The 26,700-nt window shown below is 35.3% G+C and overlaps 1 protein-coding gene and 1 long non-coding RNA gene across 3 annotated transcripts in view; one reads left to right on the top strand and one right to left on the bottom strand.

Annotated features, from left to right (window-relative positions):
* Positions 1-22,099, top strand: part of LOC136832831 (uncharacterized) — a 49,895-nt gene extending 27,796 nt beyond the window's left edge. The window contains exons 3-5 of the mRNA XM_067094483.1: positions 11,799-11,937; positions 19,502-20,503; positions 20,998-22,099. Coding sequence (XP_066950584.1) covers positions 11,799-11,937; positions 19,502-20,503; positions 20,998-21,425 — 1,569 coding nt within the window. The 3' untranslated portion in view covers positions 21,426-22,099. The remainder of the gene's footprint in view (positions 1-11,798; positions 11,938-19,501; positions 20,504-20,997) is intronic.
* LOC136832832 (uncharacterized) overlaps positions 1-26,700 on the bottom strand; it is a 655,893-nt gene that overhangs the window by 270,352 nt on the left and 358,841 nt on the right. The gene's annotated exons all lie outside the window — the stretch shown is intronic.

The following is a 26,700-nucleotide window of genomic DNA, read 5'->3' as shown; positions in this document are numbered from 1 at the left end:
CATGAACCAAAACAGATGGCAAATCATCACAGTAAGCGTAACTGTCTCCTTTCATCAGGCGATGAGCTGGACACACGGGTGTTCATTCTGGATCTCTTACACTTCAAAAATAGATGTAATATGTTCTTTTATTTCCCTCAGCGTCTGGCTGTTCAAACAAGAAGTGTCATTATTCAAGCCAAATGATGAGTAAAAATAACTTAATTCTGTGATACTGGGTTAGCAATGAGGTTCAAATACATTTTACTGGCAACCAATAAAACAGTGAGGTTAAAGGCTCTATCGTAAATCTTTTGATTGTGACAGAACAGTTCAATCGCTAAAACAATACGGTTTTTGGAATCACTGAACAATGCCAAAATTCCATGTATTATCAATGAAACAAGCAAGAGTCAAAACTGTACTATTTTTTCCTGATGTAGTAAAAATCTACTCTATCTTAATTTTCTCCCAAAAGAAATTAATTTTTAATTTATTACGGTTAATCTCCGATCAATATGTAAGAGCTGAAGAATGATTCTGGAAGACTTACATTTTAATTAAAACACTGATGACGTAACGAGGACGAAAATCGATGGAAATATCACGGAATTTGTTTTACTTTTGGTGGAACAATTAATCAAGTACATTTAACTCAAAGTTTATAACAACGTGAAATCAATTATGGATACAACACAAAACAAAAATAAAACAAGAATTTATAAGTGGCTTTGGTAGCTTAAAAAAAAAATGGCCACTGGGCAAGATAATGAATACAGTACATTCAGACACTCAAGCAAAATAACGCGTACCTTCAAGGTTGAGAGAGTTGAGAGAGAGAGAGAGAGAGAGAGAGAGAGAGAGAGAGAGAGAGAGGAGAGAGAGGGGGATTACTCAGCAAACCTAGCAAGCGAAGACAATAAAAAATAAAACCTTCATGTTGCTCGTCCACTGTAAGGTTTTTAGTGTACGTCTTCAGTAATTAACTTTAAAACGTTCCCGCAGGGTTCGGAGGGAACTTTGTATAAATAGTGCAACAATAAAGCAAAACCTCTCTCTCTCTCTCTCTCTCTCTCTCTCTCTGTGTGTAAAACTGTAAAAATAATGTCATAAATAAATACTTTCTCTCTCCTCTATGCAAAAATAATGCTGTGTTAAACTCACCTCTCCCCCTCTCTCTTTATACAAGTATCATAAAGCAAACAGTAACTCTATCCTCCTCTATTCATAATTAATACTATGTCAAACTCTCTCTCTCTCTCTCTCTCTCTCTCTCTCTCTCTCTCTCTCTCTCTCTCTCTCTCTCTCTCTCTAACCTGCATACCACGCCATTTACGATAACCTCCAAAAATAACTATTAATTAGAGCTTCCTTTGTAATCGCCGACCGACGGAGCTTCCTGGAATTCGAATTTTACATCATCCCTCACTTCGGACAATAAAATACACTCCGGATCAGACTACTTTTGATTTCAAAATCTCGACTAGAGGAAATTTGGGGAGTCAATGTAGCGTGTCTGATGTCTATCTCGAAATCTGTACGTAACTGGAGCCTGATGGCCAGGTTTTGAATACATAAAGCGGAAATAAGACTTCTCATGTAACTATAAAAGATCTCTCGGTGACATTTTCCTCTTAATTAAAACGTTCGGGGGGTTCTGCGAACTGGGAGTTATTAAGTCATTACATGATAATGAGTTTGTATACGGAATCAAACTCTTTAATTAACACAATAATAAGCTGGATAACATCTGTGAGGAGAGAGAGAGAGAGAGAGAGAGAGAGAGAGAGAGAGAGAGAGAGAGAGAGAGAGAGCGTGCCGTCTCAAACCCTGCACCTTCGAAACACGTCTCGAAACCATCTGCGGTAGCGAGCATCATTAGGGAAGAATGCCTCGAACAGGTCGCAGTGGCCTTAGAAGGCAGCATCGAGAGAGGAGTCATTTTCATATTTTGGACATTAAAGTTTCCAAATTCCGACCCTATTTTACGCTCAGTGACTGATCATTTAGAGTCGCAGGTCATTCCGTAGTATCCGACGAAACGAGTTGAATTATTCGAACGCCAGATGTTGACCAATACGAGCCTGATCGAACCGGGAAACGAATCAGCGACGTTATAAAATTCTACAAGAGATGAATTTATGAATAAACGAATGATCATCACAATTCCTGACATACATCAGTAATGCGCGTGTCACTGCCGAATTCTGCTCTCTGCCTAGGAATCGTAAAGTCTATTTTGCCGTCCAGCGGGCCACTTAAATTAGCAATGTTAAGGTGTACTTTAAAATCCTGACGAAATGTTTCTTGCTCTGCCGTGGCACGAGCCCACTAATGTATGCAGAAGCTTAACGAAACATATACTGGGGCTTTACCTGAGACTTCTTTATTTAAATGAGTTTTTTGCTTCCCTTTTTGTTAAGGCAAAGCGTTCGGGCTACTGAATCGTAAGCCTGCATACATTTTATGCATACTTACATACATGTACACATATTCATTCATGCTCACATATATCTAATAAAAAAAAATCAGGTGAAAGACATAAAAGGAATGCTTAAATTTCTTTTCTCCTTTACATGATGAACACAAGAAAGACCTTTTGAATGTTTTATTTTTCTTGGCATGGCTTCAGTGTTTCATAATCTAGAAATCTATATATATATATATATATATATATATATATATATATATATATATATATATATATATATATATATATATATTAACTTTATCACATACACAATTGTTCTGTGCATTATTATAAAAGGACCTCATTCAAACTGGATGGTATTTAATGGAGTTTTATTCAAAAGTTATAGCTTTCTTGGACAAACAGTCCACATTATCATATATATATATATATTTATATAAATAAATAAATATATATATATATATATATATGTATATATATACACACATATATATATAGTTCTGTCGCTAATTAACTTGTGACTTTTTTGTACTCTCAAATGCTCATCTACTGGTCACTTCGTACCAGGTACGTATGTAATTGTAATAACCACATTGTCCTCTTGACTACTCGAATTCTTCACACTATTTCGATACGCTTGTCACTACAAAAGCCTCGTTGTGATACTCTGGATGCAGGTTTGAATCCTACTACGGACGTCAGAACTGCTTCATATTCTTGCATTTGGATCTCAGGCTTTGTAGTGACAAGCATATCCAAAAAAGTGTGAAGAATTTAATCAATTAAGAGGAAACTGTAATTGTTACAATTTAAAGATACATACATATATATGTGGGTGTATTTGTATATATATTATATATGTATATATATACATATAATTATATGTATATATATATATTACTTATATATATAGTGTGTATATATATATATATAGGTACTTTATAGTACGTATTATAACGCTTTGGAATTGAATGGAATGAAGAATTTAAGCCAAAGGACAAGCGCTGCGACCTACGAGGTCATTTAGTGCTGATATTATGACGCTTTACATAAAACTCTTACCACCAAAATGAAAATACTAGTTGTCATTAAATAAACGAATTTCCTCTTTTTATGTCATAGAAAAAGCATACTAGAAAACTTAAAAATACTCTCTCGCGTTAAACATGGGCTTTACGACATTAGGCAACTCCCCACAGTAACAGCAACGTTTAACTTCTAAGTTGAACCCCATTTCCTTGTCTCCCGTAAGAATCTTTCTCCACTGACCCATATTTCTCTTTTTGGAAGCCTCTACCGTTCCTCTCCCTGAGCTCACTTCTATGGAAGGCAAAGCAAAAGGGCCTTTTCATTCAGGTTAATCTCCCTCAAGGGCCTCAACTATACATGATGGCGTTTTACAGCTCCTTTTATTGTCTGAAGTTGACCTCTGCTAATACCTCTCGAATGCTTAAGCTCTCCGTTTCGAAAGTTTGGGTCAGTTCTCGCAGGCCATCATTGCCGGGCAGAGAATAATTTGCGGGTGTGATACTGCCTGGGCCCTGTCATGAACGTGTATGAGTTCGTTCCAATAATTGGAGCGGCTTTGAAGGATACCTACTTTGTGTCTGTAGAAAAATTTTTCTTTCCTGTTTTCGATATAGTCTCATCTCACTGGCGAGAAATTTCGCTTCTTCCAATCTCGAAAGTTTTCCCCTCTGGAAATATTTGTTCTTTTTCCCTGTTGAACAGTAATGATTTCGTATTTTTCCCTACAAGAATTATGGTTCTAGGGCATATTTTTGCTTTACTGACATTATTGTCAAAAAGATTTTCTTTACAGCTAACGAGTGTAATATTGTTGATTTCCTAATTGAGAGACTATCATACATCGCATTTCACCTTGTTTATAACATGGATGAGAGGAAAAACCATTATACATGGACTCTTAAAATGACACACAATATTCCCGTTACTATGACAGGAAACAATTCTCACTAATTATCAATTTCAAAGGTGGAAGGATTAGTTTGTGGATTTTCTGTGATAACTGCCTATTGGTAGGAGACGGCTAAAAGACCATGTTTTTATTTAACTTATCGGCGTGAGAAAGGAACATTTTCTATAGAAAAACGTGATCAACAAAATAACACTGTTTTTTAAAGCAATATATATGTTGCTATCTCAAAAGGGTCATCGCCACTGATATGTTACCACAGCAACATCACGAACAACAGAACACCATCAACAAGGCGAGACTCCTTCGATAAAACAACACAACTTGAGAAAATCTGAGCAAAACAGTTGGGAAGAAACAACAACTTCAATTAATGTCGTCATTTCAGCATCACTTTCATATATAACATCATTAGCTAAGCAATACTGCAGACGGAACATCAGCTTTAATAACATCAACGAAACGCCATCATTAAAGACTATCGACAAAATGAAACCAAAAGAAAAAGTGGTCACAAAAACACGAAAAACATCATAAATTATGAAGTAAACTACGACGTCAAGGAAAACATCAACTCTATAACGTACCCAACACAATCAACACCGCAATACTATCCTTAATATTACACAGTCCAGAATCCCTTCACCAGCAAAACAATACAGAAAAGAAACCATCTCTATCGACAAAAATGTCTTCTTTGATAAAAAGAAACTAAAAAAAAAATTACAACCACACCACCTTTTCCCACGAGCCCATCCGGTTACTCAACACCTCAGAGGACAATGTAAGTTCTAGCAACATTCTCAAATATCACATGAGAACCTAGATATAAGAAGAAGAAGAAGAAGAAGAAGAAGAAGAAGAAGAAGAAGAAGAAGAAGAAGAAGAAGAAAGAGGAATATCAGCAGGTGATGTGATCCGGGAACGTTCAGACGCAAGATGGCAAATTAGGAACTCTAGTTTTATCAGTAGTTCAGTGGTTAGAACATATGCCTCGCCGTGGAGAGGTCCCGAGTTTGATTCTGGAGTGTGCCTGGTAGGAAGTCAATTGTGGTGGGTCACAGCCAAGGTGGAAAAAGGCATGGAGTTAACAACCTCATTCCATTCCTCTAATGGAAAACAGGACATGGTGTGTGTGTGTGTGTTTATATATATATATATATATATATATATATATATATATATATATATATATATATATATATATATATATATATATATATAAGGCATTAACGTTAACAAGCGCATCCCAATTCTATAATGGAAAACAGTATTTGATGTTCATGTTTTAATATATATATATATATATATATATATATATATATATATATATATATATATATATATATATATATATATATATATATATATATATATATATATATATATATATATATATATATACATACACACATATACAGTATATACATACACATATATATATATACATACATATATATACATACATATATATATATATATATATATATATATATATATATATATACACATAGACATCAAATGCTGTTTACCATTAGAGGAACTGGGATGAGGTTACAAACTCCGTGCCTTTTTCCACCTTAACTATCACCTTTACTGCTGTTTTTCCTGCTGTCGGTGAGACGGATGCTACTTACTTTTTATTACCGTTGGTCTCGCCTCCACTACATCTGTGCCTTATTTAATATTGTACATTAAAGCTGTTGAAAATATTTTTGTTCTTTTTCATGTCTTTTATATTGCAACTGATTTTCTTGGATTCATCGTTTATAATTCCTGTTTTCATTTCTTAGCCATGATTTTTTATACTCAGCTCTCACATGTTCATTTCTAGCAATTTTTTTTTTTTTTTTTTTTTTTTTTTTTTTTGCCGAGAGTTCTCATACCCTTTTCTTCCAAATTTTCATTTATTTTTCATAATACACACTCTTCTTCCACAATTAATTTTATCATTTTTAGTTCATTATCTTAATTCCCCTAACTTTCATCACCGCCTAGTCTTAAGACTGCTGTACCATTTGTTTTTTATCCAAAATGAATGCCATTGTTGCACAAGTGGCGCCAGCTATTGCGAAGACCTAATCTGGCAGTCTCAGACCCATTAAACACACACGCTAGTGAAACACATTTGCAATTTCATGAGGTTGCAAAACATGCACTTAAAATCGACATAACACCATTCGCATTGCAAAGACTCCTCTCGCTCTGCCTGTCTGTCTGTCTGTCTGTCTCTAGAACACCCTGCGATTTCTAAAACGCACAACGAAACCTCATTGTAGTTAAAAATGGGACCAAGGCTATTTCCCTTTCTCTGTCTCTCCACTCGAACAATTCTAAGATACACTAATGAATCTATATGATCATGCGGGACAATCAAATGACCGACCATACGAAATCCCACAGTAACATAAAGAAACCGACCATAAAAATCCCACAGTAATATAAAGAAACCGACCATAAGAAATCCCAAAGCAATAAAGAAACCAACGATATTTTTCAAACGGAATATTTAAGTTACTTTACTGATAAAAAACTGATCTTTTCCTTTTAACGCTTCATTTTGGGTTACAGTTGGTTAATTATCACTAAAGTAAACTTCTTTAACATTACAATTTCGACCAGATGTTTTGGAGAGACGTTAAGAATTTAGAACTAAATAAATGGAAATTATCTTAATGGCTTAAAAAAAAAGAATGACAACAAAGACGGGAAAAAATTCTCAAAGAATAATGTACTGATGGACGTTCCAACGACAGAGAGAGAGAGAGAGAGAGAGAGAGAGAGAGAGAGAGAGAGAGAGAGAGAGAACGACTACAATCACCTGTGGGCAATATTATGACCGACAAAGGACAAGAAAGAGATTTGGCCTTAATTAACGTCAAAACCTGGAAGACGCCATCACGCAATTACGAGAAATTCCATCACATGCGCCTTCCTTCGGGAGAACGGAAACCGCTCTTTAAGAGAGCTTTTTTTATTAACGTCCCCCGGAGCATATCCCCTAGCCGGCCACTGATTTCTCACATCCGACAATACGAACACGTACAGTACAAAACATGTAATAGGATGGCTTAGCAGGAAACCCTGATGGTGCGTGCAGTATTCCACCGGTCAGCGGTCGTTTGTTCTGCATAATAAAACGTGCTCGCTCACTTTGTTTATCATTACTTCTGCCTAGCAGCCAACGATAGGGCGTTCAATCTCAGTTCACTTCTAATTTCTCTTGCTTCATACAAGACATTCAATCGGGATTTCTCTCTTCTGCTGAATGTAGCGCAGTAATTCCGCACGCTTCACTTCTTGACTTCATCGCTTACTGTCTCAAATGAACGTACTCGGTTTATGTCGTTCACTAGATTGCCAATTTTGTTTAATGAATTCGATTATATACCAGTAAGCCTGTGCATGTTAATAATTTGTTCTCTGCAAGCATTTTTTTAAGGAAGGTTATTATATATATATATATATATATATATATATATATATATATATATATATATATATATATATATATATATATATATATATATATATATATATATATATATATATATATATATATATGTATATATAAAGCTAGTACCACTTTTTTTTTTTAAGGCTTTCAGAGCCGAAGCAGTTTTTTCAGGTTTCTTGGCTTGGCTAATGGCTCTAAAGTATTCATCGTTTATGGGTGTCTTTGTCTTGCATTAGAAAGATCTGGGATTAGACAATCTGCGACTAGTACGATAACTCACGCTCATGTGACCTTGAGGAGCCGCCGAGTCGAACCAATATAATTCCCAGAACTACATCAGGGCGCAAACATATATACACACACACACACACACACACACACACACACATATATATATATATATATATATATATATATATATATATATATATATATATATATATATGAATGAATTTTATAACATCACCGTGATTCAAATATACTGTATATTATGTCTGAGGCAGACCAAATTAGATATTAAACGACATTTTTGTAGCTTTATGCTTTTTATATATATATATATATATATATATATATATATATATATATATATATATATATATATATATATATATAAATATATATATATATATATTAATATGCATGAAACTCCATTAACAGGAAAAATACAACATCGGCCACTGTCACATTTATACTTTAACGGCTGAATCCTTAATGAACCTCTTGTGCAGAAACCTTGTACAATATTAACTGCTTCATGCACATCCACCCCAAGATCATCAGGCGTGCGTTATACAACCGGCCCCGCCTCCCACAAGCACTGCATCATTCACCTCTATCTTGCGCGCCCTCGGGCGCCTCCTGTATATAAAATTGCTTATTTTCCTTTGCCCCTTTCACGCCATCTATCCAATCCTTTCTCGGTCTTCTTCTTCTTCTCCTCCTCATACACTTTTGAAAAATACACTCTAAATCAACGTATTGTTCTGTATTCTTTCCACATGATCAAACCATCTCGAAACACTGATCCATTTTTTTACCTACATTTCCCTTTTCTTACCTGTTCTACTCATCTCCCCACTTCTCAGTTTATCTGAACCTTAACCTGCTTTCTTTCATTCACATTGAACCTTCCTCAATAAACTCCCAGGTCAGTTTCTTTATCAAGGACTACTACCGATGTGGTATTAAGCAGTAAAACCTGGACAATGATGCCCTACAAAGTGCCAGTGTGTGGGACTTTAAATATGATGAACCTCATGGAAGTTGAAGGGTTATGGATCTCACGGTGCTGGAAAATCCCCCTAAATGGCAGATAAGCCTCTTCTGAGTCCAATGGCAACAACCCTTTCACTCCTTTGGGATTCTGAGAAAGGAAATAGCATTCTTGCTCATCAACGTGAGTCGCTATTTGGCTAGGAGCGTGGGGTTTGCAGTGCCAATCCTTTACTTATATTGCTAAAAAAAAAAAAGAAAACAGTATATATATATGAGGGCACGTGTCCTAATGGGTTCTCGTGACAACTTAGCAATTGCCAGAAAATGGGGTCAAAGTCCAGCAATATTCTTTTCACCATAGCTTTGTTATTCTTAATCTAGAATCCTCAATTTGCTTAACTACAGGTATCTGTTAGTATTCTGCCTTATTATTAACTAATTCTAATTTTACTAATAAAAAAATTCTATTTATATGGTTATTAGAAAATATTTTCCTGAACTTAGAAGCCATACTCCTGGCAGTGATTCCGTCCTGCAATAAGACAGACACTGCCGTAAGCAGTATTATCCATCACCAGAAAACGGCATTAAAATAGGATTAACCCATATAAACTTACAATGACCATGACAAAACAGAGCGTACTGAGATGGAGAATGCGACTCCCACATGCCACATCCACAAATAGTCTGGTTTTAACAATGCTTCCAGTGTTGTAATGTGTTCTCGTGCAATCCCATGGCACAGAGGAAGGATGGAAATAAGGATGTATGTCATAAAATGCTTTTGCCGAAAATGGTCCGAATACAATATAGAAAGCGTGTAACCCCAAATATATGAATGCATGTATGTATGAATGTATGTTTGTATTTGCCACAGCCACAATGACCTCGTAACTTTTGATTTGCTCACACTTTTGAATAAGTTTGTCATTACAAAGCATTAACTGCAAATGAAGAAACAAATTAAGAAAGCCTGACTCAATGGCAAAATCTGAACCCAAACACGGTATGTCAGAATGAGATTACCTTTAACCATTTCCACCATTAAGAAGGGTATATGTCCTTTGAAGCTTATACTGCCACTAACGTACGGGTTTCTTCTTTTGTTTCTTCATTTGCGTTTAAGGCTTTGTAATGACAAGCCTTTCAAAAGTATGAGGAAATGAGAAGTTAAAATTCGCTGTGGCTATTACACACACACACACACACACACACACACACACACACACACACACATACACACATATATATATATATATATATATATATATATATATATATATATATATATATATATATATATATATATATATATATATATATATATACACAAATAGACAGCAACTCAAAAAGCGTTACTCTTCGGATTCCCATTTCTAATTGCCAACTGCTATAATGAATTAACAACCAGGTACCTAATTCACAGATTAAACGAACAGAGTAACATTGGGCATTACCGGAACATGGCAATTTACTCCACCTCGTCCTGGAATCAAACCTAGGTCCTATCAGTAATGAGTTGCGTGTCACAACAAGTCGACTACCAGGTCAACCACACACCTACACACACACTATATATATATATATATATATATATATATATATATATATATATATATATATATATATATAGGACACAAATAGGAAGACGTCCATAATAACGGCATAACTTTATTTGTGCTTACGTTTCAAGACATCTGTCTCATTATCAAAGCTGGAATAAGTAAAATATAAATATAAAATCAGACTCATACTGCTTACAATCAAAATATTAAAAAGTTATACAAAAGAAAGACAAAATTAAGTACCGTTACCGTTTGTACGAGTATAAAAGTATTAAACAAAGAACAGGCCAGAAAACTCACGTCAGGTACAGAGTTGTTGAGGTAGTTTGGTTGTTCAATCTTGGTACTAGTAGGAGATTCAAAGATAGGAAGCGAAGAACTGGGGACTTTGGAAAGTATTTTAAAATTTCTATAATCAATTTCTGTTTTACATCTTTTGGCGTGTTCTCGAATTATCTAATCCAGAGTTTTCAAATCAAACACGCCAAAAGATGTAAAACAGAAATTGATTATAGAAATGAAAGTTGCCAGTTCTTCGCTTCCTATCTTGAATCTCTTTTTATTACAAGTCGATTGACTATCAACAACTCTGTACCTGACGTGGTGGAATTCTTTTGTTTATGTCACTCACACCTACAAACGGTAACGGTCTTCTTAATTTTGTCTTTCTTTGTATAACTTTTTAATATTTTGATTGTATTTTAAGTACAGTCTGATTTATATTTATATTTTATTATTCCAGCTTTGATAATGAGACAGATGTCTAAATAAAGTATATATATTATGGACGTATATATCCTGTTTACCTATTGATACCTATATATATATATATATATATATATATATATATATATATATATATATATATATATATATATATATATATATATATATATATATATATAAAGAAAGAGAGAGAAAGACTCGGATGCAATGAATAATTAGAAGAAAGGATAATATTATGACCACTTACAAATGGTTAACAGCACTGTAGCCGACAGGTTACTTATGGTGAAAAGTGATACCCCAACTTGCTTGTATAGATAATGACGATGATGAGCATGACATGGTTATGATCTTTATTTCATTCCCTAATTCTTCTAAAAATAAATGAAAAAAAAAAGTCACTGCCATATTAATTTTGAGGGAATTAATTTTGATGAATTTTCTCTTCATCAAATTTCAAGACTTCTTTTTCTTTATTAACTTCAGCCTCGCCTACGATACGGTGGTTACGACGAGGTGTGCGAGAGGGCAACGGGCAGAGTGAGGCTTTGCAATTGGGTGAGGTTCGTTGGGTATTCCGCCCACTTCACCCCGCAGGTCAACATGGTTGCATCGAAGGTCAGAGGTAAGTGCTTAGCAATAAAAACATACTTTACTTTTGTTCAAGGCCGTATGCAAATATGGTATGCAGTAACAGTGAAGACAATAGAAAATACTATTTGATAAAAAATAAGACTGAACAGCTACTACTACTACTACTACTACTACTACTACTACTACTACTACTAATAATAATAATAATAATAATAATAATAATAATAATAATAATAGTAATAATAATAATAATAATCACGATGTAATAATAGTAATAATATTTAAAATAATTCTAATACATAAGGAAAATAATAATAATAATATATCATCATCATAATAATAATAATAATAATAATAATAATAATAATAATAATAATCAAAGCACTGGCAGTAAAAAACACTCAAAAATCAAATAACAGTACAGTACAAGCAAAAAATCATTAGGGACAAAATAAATTGGTAATGAAAACGTAACAAAAATATGTGCAATTGTTATATTACTACTAAGAGCCACTGCTGATCTTCAATTGAGATAATAATAATAATAATAATAATAATAATAATAATAATAATAATAATAATAATAATAATAATAATAATAATAATAATGAGTGGACAAAGTTACACACACAAAAAATTCGAAGTCATCCGTATATATAAATAAAAATGTAAAGAAAAACCACGACTCGTTTTTTTATCTTTCTCATAGTGATGGTCTTGCTTCACTCCTCAAGATGTACTCAATTATCGGGTTACTGCTAATACCTGTCTGAGGATGAGACAGGAAATAGTTTGCCTAATAATGCTGTTTAAATTTTCTAGGCAGCAATATGGCAGTATAATGTGTTCGCAGGGTGTTTCAGAATATCGATAATACGGCTCATGGACTCAGGTCCAAAGGGAGCATCCTTAAGCGCTACACTACGAATGGCGATTACGTCGTCATTGTTTAGTTTACGTTGTACCTCCCAGATAATGCGGCCCAGGTAGGGGAATTCAGGTACAAATCTCAGATGGTGATTTCCAAGTACTCGTCGTGAAACTTTTGACGCGTCCGAGTGATCTAGGAAGCAACGGCAAAGGTGAACACTGGATGGTGGTTTCGTAGTCATTTATGACAGTCTTCTGCATATTTGCAGCGGGTATCGGTCAGTTGCTGATGAAAAACAACTGTTCAGCAATTCTTTCAGAATAAAAGGATATAGATGCACGTGTCGGCTGAAGTATTAGCTTAAAATACAAACTGGTTGTCTATAATGTGAAGGGAAAGAGATACACGTTAAGACCTGACTAAAATAGTTTAATGAAATTATAGTAACTGCAGTTGGGGAATAGTTACCAGAGTCTGCTTAATATTTTAGTTTGTGTCTGTTAATGCCGGAATTCCAGAAGAGACCGATGAATCTCGTACACTTTAGATAACTCAGCTAAATTACTGAATGGACAAATTTCAACGATTTTGCACATACATCACACATGCGGATAATATGCTACGATCGGCGAAATGAAACCGTATCCTGCTAATAAAGTTATATAATTTCCCTCCGAGGAAGTTATATAAATAGAGCTAAAATGGTCGCCACACCTCCTTTCAATAGCCTCTTCCCCGATTGCGTCCCCAACCCTTCCTGATATCTGCGCAATCGCCAGAATCTCATTTACTAGACACGGCATTTGGCCTTCATCTCTTTTTATTTAGCCAATGGTGCCCTACTGGGCCCTTGCCTGTCTCGTTAGCGCCGCAAAGTGATTTCTTTGGTTCTTATTTTGCTCTAGAGTAAAAATAAATACAGGTCTTCTGACGGGTGATTCCAACCTTGGTATCCAGTTACAATAACGTGAACTAAAGTGTCTACCTGAATCCAGCAATGCCGTTAGTATATTCGAAAAGAATTCGCTTTGATCTTTCCTGTGTTGGTCATTCATACAGTTAGGGTTGTAATATTCACCACAGTTTAGTTTAGAATGCCATCTTAAAGGCCAGGGGTTTCTGGTGGTTCTTGAAGCCTCACATATACATATGTGATAATTAAACATGACTCGGAGAGTGTGACTCAATGGGAAGGTTTGAATTCTTCAACGAAAATCAATTCACCAGTCTTTTAGAATTTACTGGAGCAGCCACTCGAAGTAAGAAGTCTAATTCTTACAGCTGGCGAAAGAGTAATCACTTCTTATGTTTTCAAGAGCAAATATATTTTCGTAAATAATATTTAACATCTAATTTTTCAAAATCGTGACAGAAAACCACAGGCACTTTGTAGAGGATTTCTCCACAACAAGTTTATTTATATCTATTTCCCCACAACAAATAAGTTATTCCTTTCGAACTTTAACTGTAGAACTTGGAACTAGATTTTTAGAAGTTAACGCAAAAATTTTGTACACAAATAAAATATATATGGTAAGTAAGGGTTGCGCATTTCATAAAATTCTTTATTATAACAACTACCATACCCAAAAAAGCAGGTTTATCATCATTATAGTGACTCACATCATACAAAATTCCTAAAATTCATTATTAGTATTTAATCGAAAAGAATCTCAAGTCCACTATGCATACAGATCAGAGCAAAGCAATATAAGCAGAATTCAAATTTCCTTTAAATTAACCAAAGCTGACCTGCACGACGGTAAACATATGCAAAGTAAATCCGTAGAGTTTGTAATTTTCTTTTTCTTATCATCACGATTTTCCTCCAAAACACAAGCTTCCTTTTACAGCATCTGGGTCTCAGAATTTTTCAACAATAACTGAACTTTCAAAATATCCTTTCATGAATTTTTACTCAAAACTTGTTTTAAATAAAATTAATGCAACTGAACTAGAATTTCCATCTGACACAGATCATCAGTCAGAATGTTAGGTACGACCCACCTATCACTAATTTTTTTTTTTACCTATATTACTACGAATGAAAATTTCGTACTGGGACAACTTCTACGGCATATTACTACTGGTACTACTCAAAAGCGACCTTCAATTTTCACCGAAATTAAAAAAACAAAAAACAAAACGAGAGTTCAATACAAAATTCTAATTACATTACACAGCACGAGATATCCCATCTGACACTGAAATTACAGATCCAATAGGATTTAATGCTTTTTTTTTTATTCTGGAGACCAATTCTTATTTAACGGTTTCTACCATTTTGGTCACAACGAAAGGACTGTAGATGTAGAAATTCCGTTGAAATATTCTAAGGATGACATACCCTTCAACTAATCTTGCTATTGATGTACCCACGATTATTCGATATTGGTGGGAGATTTTGCTAGTTGCTGCCCAAGGTTATTTTGCCTGAAAGCCAAAACAGATAACCGGAAACTGCGGAAACCATTACAGAAGGACTGTCATTAAAGGAGGACTATTCATGACGTGACCGATACTCAAGTAGAAACAAGATGCATGTTTATATCAATAATAATAACAACAACAACAACAATAATAATAATAATAATTACAGAGGAAGCTCGACATACGTTATGCTGAGTTTCCTCTGCAATAATGATAATAATAATAATTATATGAAGGGAGCAGACCCTCTTTTAAACAGGTCTTATTAAAAAGGATGGCTGTATTATGCGAATTTATCTTATACAGTGTCTTTTCTATTTTCCTTATGATTCGCTTTTCGGGCTCAGCGATGTTAGTCAGCAACTGGCCGATAGGAATATCGGCCAGTTACTGACTACCATCGCTGAACCCGAAAAGTGAATCATAAGGAAAATAGAAAAGACACTGTGTAAGATAAATTCGCATAATACAGCCATCCTTTTTAATAATAATAATTATTATTATTAAAATTATTATTATTATTATGCCTGCTAAACTAAGTTTCATGACCCGTCCCCGCTGATATCAGTCTCAGGGGATATATATTTGGTTAAAAATTTTACTTTGTGAAAGTTTTTGATGGACTGATTGATTTATTGAGTAAATTTGTTTCGTGTTACTACAGTGTTATTTGCTGACATGTAAAAAGCTTCGTAAAGGGAAAACTTTTACTATATTTTCGTGCTAAATTTCAAATAAACAAACAATCAAATATACAATTCTTTTTAACAATCGCGCTGACAGACATTTAAATAAAACGCCAGGGTTCAGTTGTTTTGTTGTGCAATTGGAAGGTCAGCAATAAAGTGCTAAGACATCACGAATATATACTATCATTTTACCCTAATTCGGAATATGTATAAAGATCTTTTAATGGGAGGTAAAATCCTTGAATTAATTATAATATTAATGTACTGAGGTTTTCTATTGTAAAAAAAGGAATTTGCTGAATCCGCAAGATATACCGCCTCTTTTCCGATAAAGGTAAAAGAATTGTTCAAATTTCGAAAATCAGAAATATTGTACAAGCAAATAACTTATATTCATGGTACTCAATGAATATCAACAACTACGTCACGTCGGCAAAAGTAACAATGGCAATCATCTGCTCACCCACGGAATGATTACTTCCTAAACTTGACTAGTAGTTTAAATAACAGTAACCCGCCACTCCACTTCTCCCTCCCCCTCTAATCTTCGGCTGGAGCGTTCCCACAACAAATCAAGCCGTTACCATAAGGCACGTGCCAGGCACCCGCCATTTGGCCCAGGGGCTACGTAATTGTGGGAAGAAGAAGAGAGGGAGCAGGAAGACGCCATCGCGCGCGTCATGTAGTTCCGCAAACCGCCACCTTATCACCTTCCCTTCCGCACTGCGCGTGTTGTGGTGGTGTGGAGTGCGGCCGGAAGACGGAGATTTGTTTCATGGGAAGTGCGAGTCGTCAACAGACGGAAGTGTGGACAATACACGGACACGTGCTTGGAAAAAAAGGAAGAAATAAAAGGTACAGCTTTTACTTGAAAGGCGAAAACTGAATAGACATCACTAATGAAACCATGGTTCCGTTCTGTCACCTCAAGAAGTTCTGGAGCATTACCTGGAAGTGTTTTTCAACTTCCACTTAATTAAAATATTAGGAGGCTCAATATAAAATAATTTAAGTCTTACATGTGCTGGGAGCTTTGTCCAGCTGATGTGGATGAATGTGTTCCTCTTGAAATTTATGTACATACAATCATACACACAAACACACTATATATATATATATATATATATATATATATATATATATATTATACATTCCATCTACATAAATAAAGTAAATATAATCAAAACACTACTGATGTTATCACCCCAAACACACCAAGGGTGGGAAGAATGGAAAATTATCAAACTGAGAAAGACAAACTAGGAAAAACCATCTTAAAGAATATCACATAACTGAAGAGTTCTAGATTCATTCTTGAAGCTCAGGTTAAAGGTATTTTTTTTTAACTTTCGTCAATATATTAACAACGTAAGCCCACCAGTTATGCAAAAATGAAAAGCTTACTCATTCCAACTCCATTTTCATAATTTTTAACTGAGAAAAAGGAAAAAGCAAGAAAATGCTAGAGTCTGAAATGAAGTTCAGAACCAGCAGATCCAGGTGATTCTGGAGTGAGTATACCGGCTACAAGGGTTACATCACCAACTACAAAATATACAAGTGGCCAGCATATGCAGGCGACCCACACTGACAATCAAAGACAATAGTAACTTTTATTTACCAAGCGCTATTAGGCGGGCAATGGGAAACTAATTATATCAATCTTTTACACTCCCTCTCCAATTTGTATACTGTACTGCATGTGTATATATCAAGACATTACATTGTGAACTGATGAAAATAATTATTTTCATTTTATTCATATAACGTTTACTCAATTTCCAATTGAATCATCCTATATTTTGCTATAACGATGATATTCAAACGCAATAAAAACCAATGATATTAAGTGAAATAAAAAAAAATATATTTACGAACAGCTAACATTCAGCAAGGGTTTGACCCTTGCTGAATATTAGAAAACACAACACCTTTTGTTGGCTTCGATACAAGGCGAATAAGCATTTAGGTCTAGCTTTGTCATGAAATTACAGCCAAAACTCCAAACTTATTCCTTTTTCTCTGTTCGTCTCTCTATTCTCTCTCTCAGTTTGTTTCTTAAAATCTCTCTCTATCTATCAATGTCTATCACTGAAAGGTTTCTCTCTGTCCCTTTATTCAGAATTTCTGTTATATCCTTACATTACATTAATCATATAACGTTTACTCAATTTCCAATTGAATCATCCTATATTTCGCTATAACGATGATATTCAAGCGCAATAAAAACCAATGATATTAAGTGAAATGAAAAAAAAATATATTTACGAACAGCTTCTAATATTCAGCATGGGTTTGACCCAGTTAAACAACATAATGAAGTTAGTTCAAATAAATTCCATCGCCCAACACAATACAAAACATTTCTTCTTGCCTTTTCTTCATCAAAATTATGCGTAAAGTCGTTCTACTGTGCTCAAATTAAAGGCTTCACAATCTGTCACTTTATGTACTTATCGCACTTGAGTCTCTTTCAACCTGAAACACAGTTAGGGGTAAAAGTTACAATGATGCTGCTCGTGATGAGGAAGTCACCATCTCTGCTGCATATGATTGTGACTACCTTATCGTTGCATTAAATTGCCCCTGAACTTTAGTGAACGAAACTGTTAGGCCAAATTCCTTATTCAATCTTTTTTTTCCCGTCAACTCTGAGGTGAAATACATTAGGACTGCAAACACGCACACATACCCACGTATATGTATATATAAATATATATATATATATATATATATATATATATATATATATATATATATATATATATATATATATATATACATATATATAATTTATATAGATATATAGATAGATAGATAGATAGATAGATAGATAGATAAAATCAAAGAAAGTATTTTAAGACCAAAAATAGAATTCGTATATACTTGTACATGTATGAACTAAATAATATCAATACGCGAACACTTCAAGTTCATAACTACAGTATTTGTTGGGAGGGATTTTAGAAATATCAACAAGAATAACAGCAGGTCTGATAAGTAAAACTGAATTACATCAAGTATCAATGCAGACAATCGTATCTTCCCTGGGAATAGCTGGAATTCTGTTGGTGATATCATTTTGAAATCAATAGCCCCAATCGGCCGGAAGCAGCATATTTACACGCGCAGCCGACCGTGATTGTTCCCTTTTGAACGAAAGGACGTCTGACCTCTAGCTCGTTAACAGTAGTGAAACGCGCACTGTATGTATGAAGACAGTCTTTTGCGTCCAAGTTCCTGTATCTTATTTATTTCAAATGAAATTAATAAGATATAGGATATTTTTCCGTAACAATAATGTCGTAGTTACAAAATATGGCTTCCATACACTGCAAGATTTTATTCACCAAAGGAAGAACAATTCAAGACAGTAAGCAGTTTCAGTATATATCCTTATTTTAATTCTTAAAAAATTTAAATGAACCATTAGCACTAAGGTATTAAATGCATGCCACCTATATAACTACATACATATGAATATTCACATTCTTAGATTAACATTAACTTTACAATCATACAAAATCCTTCATCCATATGCATAAACAATGATAAAAGAAAGGTGACGAGAAAATGATGTGGGTTGTCTTTCTTCCTCTCCGCAGGGTCGGTTGTGTTTGAAGTGGTGCGAGAAGTAACGCCGGGCGAGAGGCTTTTGGCCTTCTTCCTTCCCGATATGTCCGGGGACGACACGCTTCTCTTGCCGGCGCTGACGCTTCTCAGGTCTTCTCTCTACCGACGAACCATGGACTCGATAATGGCTGAGGCGCCACTCGATCTCTCGCGTTCTCTGCTCACCTCGCCGCCCTCTCCGCCTCCATCGGAGCGCCTAACCTCCACCGCCGGAGGGACTCTGAAGAGAAAACCCGAGGATCACTCCCCAATCAGATCTCCATCACCGGTGCCCTTATCACCGATACCCAACCATTCCTCCCCAACAAGTACCAGCATCCCTCACTTTCCATCGCTACCCTCCCCCTTCTTCCCGATGAGACGCCCGTCAGTCAGGCTAGGTCTTCGGGATCTTGAATCGAGTAGGATGCCTCCCATGTCTCTTAGCTTAACCCCACCTACGTCGTCAGGATTATCCAACAGCATTCCGGAAAGCAGAACTTCCGCCACTCGTGATCTCTCAGCCAATATTCACAATGACACTGCCATCTCCCTGGGACCTCCAAAGAGGCGGGAAAGGACAATGCTACCATGCAGCGAGTGCGGGAAAGCCTTTGACCGCCCTTCTCTCCTGAAGCGACATATCAGAACGCACACGGGAGAGAAACCTCACGTCTGCGACGTCTGTGGCAAGGGCTTCTCTACGAGCTCCTCCTTGAATACCCACAGGAGGATCCACAGTGGGGAGAAACCTCACCAGTGTGGGGTGTGTGGGAAGAGGTTCACAGCCTCTTCCAATCTCTACTACCACAAGATGACCCACGTCAAGGAAAAGCCTCACAAATGCTCCCTCTGCACCAGGTCATTCCCCACGCCAGGTGACCTGAGGTCACATATGTTTGTCCATAATGGACAATGGCCTCATAAATGCTCAGTTTGTGGAAAAGGGTTCTCCAAACTTACAAACCTAAGGAATCATGCGCTTCTTCATGCTGGTAAGAGCCACATATTCTCGTTGACCATCTTTATTACAGATATACTGCATACTCCTTCCAGAAGTTCACTAATAATTAAAACTCATAATTCCCACCTTTTAAGCTCAGTGGTAAACCTGTTCTTTCGCAAAGAGCAATCAGTATAGTTGTAAGAATATTATTTTATTACTTATTTGTCAAATAATAAGAATAGGATACATTGATGAAACCGTTTATTAGTGTAGCCTAAGTACCAATAACTAAGGTACAGTTTATCTTTTTATAACAGTTATAAGTACGTTTAATAATCAGCTGGCATTTGCCTGGTTTTAAAATTTGCAGTATTAGCTAAAGTAACTCATACCGAGTAAAATACTTTAGAATAAATAAGTGTACAAATTTACAAACGTATTAAACCATTTAGGAAACAATTAATGTAAAAATTCACAAACGTATTAAACTGAAACAACTTCATCAGTATCACAACTTGGAAATAACAAATTCTTGCATTGCAGAAATGAAACGAACAGAACGCCACCTGACGGCGATTCCGCCGAGCCTGACATCACCGCCTTCCACCAGTAGCTCGGATACTGCTCTCACCCCACCTGCGGGATACGCCCCTCCACCATACTCGTCCTTCACGCCATCTACCTCTCGAGATTCTCCTTCCTCCGATAACCTTCCTTCACCCTCGACCTCCCAGCTGTCACACAGCCCTCCCTCCTCTCCCTCAAGATCCATTGTGCTTAGCTCCTCCTCCAGTCCCAACAGCCCCGCTCCATCGGAGAAAATGAACGAAGGGGAAGAGACAGAATCGAAGAGGTCGTCAGCAGGCAATGTGAGACGTCCTCCCAGCGACTTGAAAAGTGATTCTGTCACCGTCATACAAAATGACGTGGTCCCCCTCAAAGAGACACTGAGCGGGAACCAGACGGCCTGACAAGCTCCCCAACCGGAGGCTTCCAATCAAACACCTCTCCTCCGAAAACCATTATATCATCATCTCCCACCTCACTCGCCCCCAAGAAGACTCCCACCCCGAAGCTCTCCTTCTCCCTCGACAGCCTCCTGGGCACCAGATGCCCAGAGGAGAAAATGACTTCGAGTGAAATGGAAACAGTTTCCAAAGGCGATGAGAAAGAAGTGGAGGAAGGGACACGTTTGAAGGCAACAATGAGGACCCCGGACGGGGAAAGTGGTCAAGTTCATAGTACAACGGGTGAGAGTACCGAGGCTAATATGCAGGGAGCGGAAAGGTAGCGACTGGATGTAGATAATATGTAAAAAGATTGTTATTTTTATTATTATTATTATTTAAATATCTTTTTATAGATGTCTCTTATAGCTTTACTGTACACTTCTCAAGCTTTAACTTAGATTAGAAATGTTTTATAGATGTTCTTGTTTAGACTGGGTGCAACGTTTCTGATGTGCGAGGCTGCAATTAATTGTTACTACTCCTCTTGAACCAAAAATCTAGACTGAAATGGCTACAGCTACCGGACAATTTGACTATTCTTCTACCTTAGGTTATCATCATTACAAACCACTCTAGAAAATTAAATACGTATATACATTCCTACATACATTCACTATATATATATATATAAATATATATATATATATATATATATATATATATATAAATATATATATATATATATATATATATATAAATATATATATATATATATATACATAAATAAATATTTATATATATATATATATATATATATATATATATATATATATATATATAGACATAAATACATCAGAGTATAACATTATATATTCATACACACACCATATATATATATATATATATATATATATATATATATATATATATATATATATATATATATATATATATATATATATATATATATATATATAATATATATATATATATATATAATATTTAAACACACACACCCACACACATATATATATACACATCGTCTAATTATCCAGTGTGTATAGTCCAGGTCATATACATGTAAAATGGACAAGTGAGACGAGATGATTTTCACAATTCCTGATTTTTGAAACTGAACGTTCAGCCTTTTAACTCTCCTGACACGACAAGACAATTACTTCAATAAACTAAGTCACCGGTTCAATACTCAGTAAGGTCATTGTTATAACATATCATTAAACTCTAATAAATGAGATGTTCAATCTATCTGTTCTCTGTATTTTCATATGCAGGCGTTGGCTGGATGTGCAATACAGTAGTTGTAGAATGTATTTATTTTTCATGGACAAATAAAATGAACTGCCTTAGAATTAAATAGATTTTTTCCTGTTTTTCATCCTACATTGAATAAAATTAATATTGCTATAGATTATTCTCGTCTTTAAAAGTCAAGCTATACCATATTTCCTCTTTGTTCGAGGCCCGTGGTTCTACCCTAGCCGGGAAGGAGGGGGGAGGCCCACCCAATCTCACCCATATAGATATAGTGGTAAAAAGGCTATGGTAAAAAGAATTCCGTAACCATATGAATACGCAGATATGTGAGAAATAACAAGTCAGTAGAACACGACATTTGTAAGTTGTATCATGGGCGTTCAAACCCTATCGGAGAGTCAGATCCACAATTTTTCATTAAAGAGAATGAATGAGTTCTAGCGCTTGGCTGTGTGTCATAATGGAGCATCAGCAGAATATGGATGCTGAAGTCTAGTACAGCGAGTAGCAGGTACTACAGGCGACTGAGGTGTCAGCAGAAGTTCCGTAATGACACAAGGTTTACTGAAGACTGCCAAATAGGACTGAATATCATGACTGTTAGGAAACAGGTGGAAAAACGATCTGAATTGTGTAGCATTGATACCACCAACTCTATCGATACAAGAGCTTTACAACTAATATCAAGTTTATTGTAGCATCATTAACTTGTACTTGCCTATCTTATGAACAAGAGAACGTACATTTGTATGGATATTACACTGATATTTATAATAGGATACAGTATAGTACGTGTCAATCATTAAATGAGAATCCATCTGCCTACACAGGCATGCGTACTTATACACATGCATACAATATTAAAATCACAATGACACGTGATATAGAATTGCAGATGTGCCGCAGGGAAATAAACACTGGGTATAAATCCTGAACAGTTTCGATTGTATATCTAAGACATCTTCTAGTGGACTAATACACAGTGGTAGAAATTTACAATAAGCTAGAGTTAGAATACAAACGAACATACAGACAGTTGGATATTGAACATTCATGCTTGACAACTGAGCAAAAGGAGGAAAGAACATTAAATTCGTTATCATCTAAGGTCAGTAACTCTACTTACAAATCTGTTTATCCCTACGTTCGGCCTCACACCTTGCTTTCGTCCCAAGTCAACCTTCTCTCTGAAAATCTGTTCATTTCATAAGTTTCTTTCGAAATTAATGGATCCAGTTAATACATACCTTGGCTAATAATCACAGTCTTACAAAAGCTTTCTTTTAAAAACTGGACACGATGATTTTTCTTTCCAGTAAATTATTGGAATAAACTATCTTTCTTACTCCTCATTTATTGACTATATGATTGCTTTTGCTAACATGAATGAAAAAAGCACTGTTCACCTGTTCACAGTTTATACATTTTTCATGCAGATCTTTTCTCTTTCCGAATGATTTCCTGTTTTACCAATTTAAAAGTTCTTTATTAGTGTTTGTGTCATTGTACCACTGTTCTTTAAGCCATATTAAAATTAAAAGTTCTTATGAAGATGGGGAATATCTTTGAAATCATTATTTTATGGTGAGCACAAGTAAGGATTTTTTTTTGTTGTAAGTTTTTTTGCTGTTATCATAAAAACTAATTTTTGCCGCTCTTCAGGTACTGTCTATTAAAAATCATGATATTCTAATTTCTTGTCTATATTCCTAATTATTATCTATTTCATCAGAAATGTATTCACGACCAAATATTAGTATTGCTCACATAAACATGGACGTACACAGGTAAAAATATTGATAGGTTTTCTGTACACATTATTTAAACCCATTACTACTTATGTGTATTAGGCAATATAGTAAGAATAGGCTACCATCATTTTCCATTTCAGGATTTATCCCCATTGTTTATTTCTCCTTGTAGACAATCATTCATACATCCATACTTATATACTTACACAACATTTTTATAGTACACATAACGTTAAAAATTATGATAATATATGAGGGTCGAGACAGCAAGTACTCTCACGTTCATGAGACCAAGGTATTTTCATTCTGCATACGGAGGACACTGGACAGGGCTGCAGATGGGTTGGACGATTTTAATGTCGAAAGCAATAAACGGATACAAATTTTGTTTTATGTATAAATACATGTATATATGTGTGTGCATATATATATATATATATATATATATATATATATATATATATATATATATATATATATATATATATATATATATATATCGTATATATAATGATGAGTGCATCCAAGGTCTGCAGCCTAATCTATAGACCTTAAGAGCATCTGCCCCAGCCTGAATTTGAAGACGGGTCTTTGGTTTACATATAACGATAAACAGTTGACTTTGTTCACAACGTCAGTTCTGATCACTCGGCCGAATCAACTGTTTAACGTTGCATCTAAACCAAATGCCAAGGTTCGAATCCTGTCCAGGAAGGAAGATGCTCTAATCAATTACGATTCCCCTGGTTTACGTTATTTCCTACGAATAGCGAATTAAATATCATACTATATTGGTGGCCTAAAAATATTTGTGATTATAAAAAAGTCTCCCTTGCATAAAGGGCATTTTGCGTGTATGTATGTATATATGTATGTGTATACACATGAACATACACATGAATACACACACACATATATATATATATATATATATATATATATATATATATATATATATATATATATATATATATATATATATATATATATATATATATATATATATATATATATATATATATAGAGAGAGAGAGAGAGAGAGAGAGAGAGAGAGAGAGAGAGAGAGAGAGAGAGAGAGAGAGAGAGAGAAGCCAAGGAACATAAGACCATTTTAGTGATACAAAGGCTATTACATATCAGATTGATCTTCAGATCAGACACACATGTCTTGGAGTAACTCGCGTAGGCTACTGGATTAACCTAAGGAGAGGCTAAGGACACTACCACGGATTTACTCATAATCTTAACTCTCCATCGAATTTCTCGTGCAGAATAGACTATATAAACTGGGACTTTAATTAATATACAATAAATTAAAGTCCATCTGTTAACTGTATCAATATACAATCTAAGATGTTTCTAGACACAAGTCTTACATCTCTTGATAACATACTACTACAGAGCCAAACAATTAAATGTGATTTTTTACTTATGTGTACTAATAAGCATAATTTTTTGCCCTGTCCTCATGAATGGCAGTTAAGCCTTGTCTCGCCTGGCACATATATAATATTAATCATATTGCATACATGGGTTTTATACAGAATAGAAAAGAATATAGAATTTAGTTCGAAGGCCGAGTGCTGGGACCTATGAGGTCATGCAACCCTGAAAGGGAAATTAAGAGGTTCGAAAGGTTTAACAGGAGGAAAACCTCACAGTTGCACTATGAAACAAATGTTAGGCGCGGGTGGATAGCAAGATGGAAGAAAGAGAATATGAATGACCCGAGGGGACGCCGCAAAGAACCTTCCTTAAGTATTGCCTGCAGTGCACCGCGTGAGGTGCTCTGACGGCGCTACCTCTCCCCGGAAACGGGTGGGGGTTGGGGGGAAAGATTCACAAGAAAGACAAAACAACGATCCCATACATTATAAAATATATGTATAATACACATATGCGCGCGCTAGCGCATATCTGTAAAGACTGTATCAATAATACATCTGTAAATTTACCAAGTACTGAAACCAAGTACCTAAGGCTCATTATAAGTTTATTCGAAGCTTATTGGTAAGTTACACAAGGAAAATGCATTCATTCACGCCTTTCTAATCGTCTTTTCTCTCTCTCTCTCTCTCTCTCTCTCCATGTATTTCAGCCATGAACTGTATGTCAACATATTGTTCAGTATAACTTTGTTCTTTGAAAAGGTCAGTCCGATGGCGTCATAAAGCTTCATCTTAAACCTTCGAAGTAAATGGCATAAAAAAATTAAATAAATTTTTCAGTCAAGTTCAAGAAGGAAAAAGTAAAACAAATGAGTGACTCAA

Source organism: Macrobrachium rosenbergii, chromosome 50 (genome assembly GCF_040412425.1).
Source record: "Macrobrachium rosenbergii isolate ZJJX-2024 chromosome 50, ASM4041242v1, whole genome shotgun sequence".
In the NCBI taxonomy this organism is placed as follows: Eukaryota; Metazoa; Arthropoda; class Malacostraca; order Decapoda; family Palaemonidae; genus Macrobrachium; species Macrobrachium rosenbergii.
This window is presented reverse-complemented; position numbering and strand designations above follow the sequence as displayed.